Source organism: Peromyscus californicus, unplaced genomic scaffold (genome assembly GCF_007827085.1).
Source record: "Peromyscus californicus insignis strain IS unplaced genomic scaffold, ASM782708v3 Scaffold_4__1_contigs__length_199733344, whole genome shotgun sequence".
NCBI classification, from domain to species: Eukaryota; Metazoa; Chordata; class Mammalia; order Rodentia; family Cricetidae; genus Peromyscus; species Peromyscus californicus.
Window position 1 is genome coordinate 45,309,478 of NW_026294562.1, and position 6,000 is coordinate 45,315,477.

At 46.6% G+C, this 6,000-nt stretch overlaps 1 protein-coding gene across 8 annotated transcripts in view; it reads right to left on the reverse strand.

Annotated features, from left to right (window-relative positions):
- Prune2 (prune homolog 2 with BCH domain) overlaps window positions 1-3,037 on the reverse strand; it is a 263,107-nt gene extending 260,070 nt beyond the window's left edge. For 3 of the 8 annotated variants that reach the window (XM_052714517.1, XM_052714515.1, XM_052714510.1), the window contains exon 1: window positions 2,394-3,032. In XM_052714517.1, coding sequence (XP_052570477.1) covers window positions 2,394-2,429 — 36 coding nt within the window. In that variant the 5' untranslated portion in view covers window positions 2,430-3,032. Of the gene's footprint in view, window positions 1-2,393 lie in introns of all 8 variants that reach the window. The other 5 variants (XM_052714512.1, XM_052714514.1, XM_052714516.1 and 2 more) reach the window with 5 other exon arrangements.
- Window positions 3,038-6,000: the final 2,963 nt, after the last annotated feature.

The following is a 6,000-nucleotide window of genomic DNA, read 5'->3' on the forward strand; positions in this document are numbered from 1 at the left end:
TTTTTCAGGCTGCCTTGGACTCATTCTGTAGGGAATCCTTGTACTTGTGATCCTCCTGCCTCGACCTTCCTAGTTTCTGGGATTACAGGCCTGACCAGGCTAAAAACTCCAAAGTTTTGGTTCTTGGAGAATATAACCATGGCTCATAGAAATTCCACTTTGGAGTCAAATCATTGTCTCCTGGATAGCCAGCCCATGTCCAAACCTTGGGAGGAACCTCAACTATTCTAAACCACTCAAAGTTATATATCACACCTATAACACATCAAAATAAATAACAAAATCAAGAGGAAAATCTAGCAATCGGGCAGTTTTAAGTATCATATAGATCAATTTATATTAACTTTGAACAGAAAACAGTTTATCCACAGTTCTGTTCTAATTATGGTTCTAGCAAAAGTTAAGCACAAAAATCAGAACAGTAAATGTCTTTTCCTTAATAAACTTCTCACATACAAATGGCATGATTACAGACATGATTTATCTTCCCAAGGAAAACACCAGCTAAAGTATTCTCTCTTCTTGTATATTATATAATAAGCATGAATTTTATTACTAAAAATATTTATTAGGAGAAATGTGTGATGACCAAAACTGACCAGACACATTGTGGTAGCTGAGAGAGAAAGGTTAATTGTGATTTCTAACCAGAAGCCTATTCTAAGACAAGACCATTTTAGCTATAATTGTTCCTCTGGCTAATGCAGGAAACTGGTAACAATTTCAAACAACCTCCTTTTTCCAGTCTTTTTTTTTTTTTTTTTTTTTTTAATGATGAAGAACAATTGCTGGTCTGACGGAGGGACTCAGTAAATAAATTACACATCACTTTCAGCTGATGATTCTCAAAGAGGGAATTTCCATCCCAGCTTTGCTGCTCAGAAATGAGACTCCCAGTGGACCCCACAATCTGAGCATTACTGCTAGAAATTGAGAAAATACATGTGATGGACCACAGCCGCAGTCCCGAACTCTGCGTTTACCCTTCATCATTATCCTCTTAACACACACAGGCCCATACCACAAGCTGCCAAGATTAACTTTACATTTCCAGCACCCTTCTCCCATTCCCATGGGAAGAACAGCGGGTGCTTATTCCAGCAAAGATGCAAGGCAGTTATTGAGTTTCTGTAGTAAATTGCTTCTCCCCCACCCCCCACCCCCCAACACACTGTTTTTTGTAAAACTTCTAAGGAGTCAACAACCACAGAAATGATCAGAAACTTTCTCAGTTCTGAAACAAATTCTCCCAAACACTCAGTGATAGATAGGCTGGGGGTGGGCAAGGGCTAAAGATAAAAAACAAAGTATCAGCATTCATCAACTTCAATGGTCTCTTTTTTTAAAAAAAAAAAGTAAGAAAGAGGAAAAGAAAGAAAAGATATCTACAGTTGATGCTGTCTGGTTTCACCTCCAGCTTTAACCCTGAGTGAAGGCCCTCCCTGCCCTTTGTTGTATCCGATAAATAGAGGACATCCTGCCTTGTGGTGGTGGCATCACCTCAAGAGACTTTAGGCCTGGCTTCTGTGAAGGTTTAAAGGTTATAGGCACCATAGACTATGCATTTTTTCTTATGCAGACCCATAAAGGTACTTTAGGTCTTCATAAAAGACACAGCTAAATGGGCCTGGCTTTTCTTTCTTAAGTGCCAAGACTGAAGCATTTCCATTACGATTATTATCTCCATGCTAGAGAGAAGTGCCCCGACGTTCAGAATGGGTGGTAACTGCAGACACACCGTGAAATTACAGTTCACTGTTTACATTTTCAGACAGTAAAACATACCAGACCAGTGTGCGGAGCCTCATCAACCTCAGAGGCTGGGGCTATCCCCTTCTGCCTCTGCTCCAGGGTGTGGAAGGGAGCAGAGAACAGAGTCGGGATACCCTGGATGCCCCTAAGTCCTGCGCTGAGCAGGCAGAGCCCTGGCCCTCACAAGGGCTTTGCCACTCTCAGCCAAAGTACTGTTCCAGGGCTTCGGTTTTTTGTTTGTGTTTGTTTATCTTTTTCACGCCTACAGGTCTTTTACATCTATGGAAGGAAGGAAAGCTGGGTTCTTTTTCTGCGGAGGAGGAGCACCCTCGTTCACTCACTGTCCTTTGGGAGCAAACTCTCAGGAGTGAAGCCAGGCGGAAGGGAAGGGACTGTGGCGCATAAGTCACACCAGTTCAGACAGGCCTCAGCACTTCACCTCTGCACCTTGCCTGGCTGTGGGGAGAAGATCGCTGATCCTAGAGAGTTGCAGAGATTCTTTGCTGGCCCAGCTTGCACACACGGTCAACTAAGCTGCAAAGTTGTTTTCCTCCTGACCCTCCTCTGCACACCCTTTCCTCCCCGCCTCCAGCAGCACACACCCACGCGCGGACACAGGCGCCCCTGAAGCTTCAACTTACCAGTTTAGATTTGGCGCGTTGCAAAAATTCTTCCATGTCTCTGCTAGGGACTGGGACCAGTGGTCCGGATGGAAAGCTCCAAGAAGGATGAGAGCAGCAGGGAGGAGCAGAATCTCCAGAAAGTGGTCGGTCGCTCCTTGGGGCTCAGGGACCAGCCGCTCCCTCGGCGGGCTGGCGGGGACTGAGCCCTTCTCGCTTCCTCAGGACTGCTGGCCCAGCCCACGCCCCGCAGCGGCTCCAGCTCCGACTCTGTCCTAATAAGGAAAGTGGGTGTGCCGCCCGGGAGCCCAGGGACGCCACCGGCTTGCCGGCACGCGCCTGGGGGGCCTGACGCGGGGCTGGCGGTGGGGGTGGCGAGGGGCTCCTCGGCCAATCGCAGGGCCCCGCGGTGGCCTCCTGACGCGGTGCGCTGAAAGATGCTGCAACCATGGACAGCGCCCAGAAGTGCACGCCAAGTGCCAGGGGCTGCTGCAGAGTGACACTGCTGCAGGCCCAACCGCGGTCCGCGAGAAAAGGTGGGAAGAGGGACAGAGGCCCCAGGAGAGGCCTTGTCCTCGGCCAGCGCCTCTCTGGCTGGCTGGCACCGTACCGAGAGCCCAGTGGTCACTTAAAGAGCTGGTCTGCTGGCCCGGCCCCGAGATGCACTCAGGGAGATTGGCGCTGGGAGGGAAGGGGGTGGGGAGGAACTGCTGAGCTGAAAGCCATCCGACCTTGATGGCTAATAACCAGAAGAGCTGGCCGGGAGATTGTGTAGGCTGCAACTTTCCTCCCTACCCTACAAGCATGCCCATCCAGCAACCGATATCCGCATCTCACTGGGTCCTGAGGCTAATGGATAGCTATATCCTTGCGCCGTCTCCATCTACTCTTGATATGCATGGTGGGGAAAGCTGGGCAATACAAGCTAGCAGTTTCGCAGAACAACAGCATCATCATCACTGAGCTTATTAGAAATGTACTCTCTGCCCCAACCCCCTAAATAAGTGTCAGTTTCTACAGGATTCTCAGATATGTCTATGTACACTCAAGTTTAAAGCACAGCAATAAACATTTACGTTTGCAGCTGTGAGCTTATTTTATACCATGGAGTTTTGTGTGCATTTATTAGTCTTAGGTCCTCAGACTCCTATATGGGGGCCGGGAGGGGGGGGCTTTGTACAACTGCATGTAAGACTCCCATGGCCCTCTCCTCAGCCCTTAGTGCCTAACTTGAGCTTCAAGCCTCAGCACAGAGGTGTTTCCAGCCTGCCTATAGTTACCGTATACTAACCATAGGCTTCAAACCCCCGTAGACCAAGGCCCTGTTCCAGTCCAACTAAAGCAGCATCATGTGGCATGAGGCCAGAGCATCAGCCTGGTGTCAGTGTGCTGCCCATGAAATGCAGCCATGAGGCTCCTGTTCTCAATGAACATATGTCTGAATCACGGACAAGAAAATGAAATAGGGGTTTCTGTGCCACATCCAGAATTTCCAGTCCGTCTACGTGTGCTTAAGACTTTATATGTCTACCCATCTCCCAAGGTTTGCGCAGGCTTTGGACCCAGGTACCACACTTTGAGGATGAAGTTTGTTATCCAGAATGCCTTCCTGACACATTCATCCACAGATTGAGTCACTGCCTGTTCTGTGTTTTCTATTAGCAACTTACGCTTTCTGCTGTGCTATAAATTGCCTGGCTGCATGTCTATATCCTCCTCCAAGCTGCGAACTCCATGAAGACAAAAACCTCACCTACCTCATCCATAGCTGGATCCCTAAGAGTTATGCATCTATAGATCCTCAGTTAAACATATGTTAATGGATAAATGTATGTCTGAAAAGAGTGATTGTGTGTGTTGTCCTCTCTGTCTGATACTGTATCTCTGTCACGTTCTCACTCCTTGTATGCACTTACACCCTTCCTAATCAAATCATTTTTCATTCAGAAAACCCTAAAGAGAAGAAATCAGCGGAGTCTTCCGATCCAATTAGAGGGAAGTGATGGGGTTCTAAAGCTCCAGGGCACATTCAGGTGATGAGCTGCAGATCCTATCTGCTTTCCTTGCTGACTTAAGGAACTTAAAACCATCCAGATAAAATAGTGCAGACAATTCCACTAGCACTATAGAGAAAAATCCAGAGAACTCTTTTGCCTCTGGCTTCACTGGAGAATTAAGTGAATGTCACATAATACCATTTTGTGCTGCTGACCTTTTTTTTTCCTTTTTTCTCCTTTTCTCCCCTTTCTTTTTCTTTTGAGACAGGGGCTCATTCTGTATTCCAGCCTTGCCTGGAACTATGTAACCCAGGCTAGCCTTGAATTCATGGCAATCCTCATTCCTCAGCCTCCTGAGTATTAGGATTGCAAGTGTGTAGCCCCATTCCTGCTCTGATTTCTGATGCACACTCTGGGTACATATGACATGGCCTTGAAATTACAGACCTTTTTCTGATGGTTTCAAATTTCAACATCTTCCTGCCCTACTTTTTCTCTGCTAACGGTTACCTTTCAAAAGTTTGCCAAATTTTCCCTCTTCATGAAGTCTTCCTGATCTGACCACTTATGCTATTTTATTGAGACTGGGGTAAAAAGTCCCACAAACTCGGTGGCGTCAAACAATATAAATTCATTATCTTAAAGTTCTGTAAGTTGCTAATCCAACACACGTCTCACTGGGCTGAAAGCATCTTCTCCATGTGGCTATATTCCTCCTGGAGGCTCTAGAAAAAAATCCTGCCTTTTCCAACTACTAGAAGATTCTGTATTCCTTGATGTGTGGCCCCTTCCTCCACACTTAAAATCAGCAACATTGCATTTCTCTGACGATTCTCCCAGCTTTCTCCGCCTCCTTGTGGTGCTGGGGACTGGACCCCAGGTTGCTCACACATGCTTAAGCAAGCACTCTACCGCCAAGCCATACCTCCACGCTCTTACAATATTTGACACAGAGGTCTCACTACATTTCCCAGGCTGGCCTTGAATTCATTCCGTAGCTAGGCAGACCTTGAGTTTGCAACCTTCCTGCTTCAGCCTCCTGAGTATTTGGGATTATAAGTGGTATAACCAAGTGTTATGGGGTATCCACCAGAGAAGACTACTTGGACACAGGCTTACGCCGGTAGTCTTTATTAGCTAGCCAGTGACGATATTGGGTGTTCTAGATCGCAGTATAGCCCCAAGCCTTTCTTAGGGTGCACTTGTAAGCACAAAAACATTTTCTTGGGTTGACATACTTCAGTTAAGAAGAACAGATAGCCAGAAGTAGAACTACGGTTCTTTCATTTCTTCCTTCAGCGTATATGAAGCCTTGGCTATGCTTGGGTTGATATGTCTAACTCAAGGTGCATAAGGTATGATCCAGGCCTTCAGTAAAGCTCACAGGGCAGTCATCGTAGTTCAAGGATTAATGAAGCAGCTGAGAAGTGAATCAGGTTTGGTACTAGTTTTGATGCAATACAATGTGGCAACTAAAGTCTATACCCTCATCCTTGATCTATGTGGTGTACTCAATAAGGTTGGCAATCCCTTGACATTGCTCCTATGAGGGGCAGGGTCTATATTTTCTCCCCTTGAATCGAGGACAACTCCATGACTCCACAAACAATCAAATATACCAGAAGTGGCAT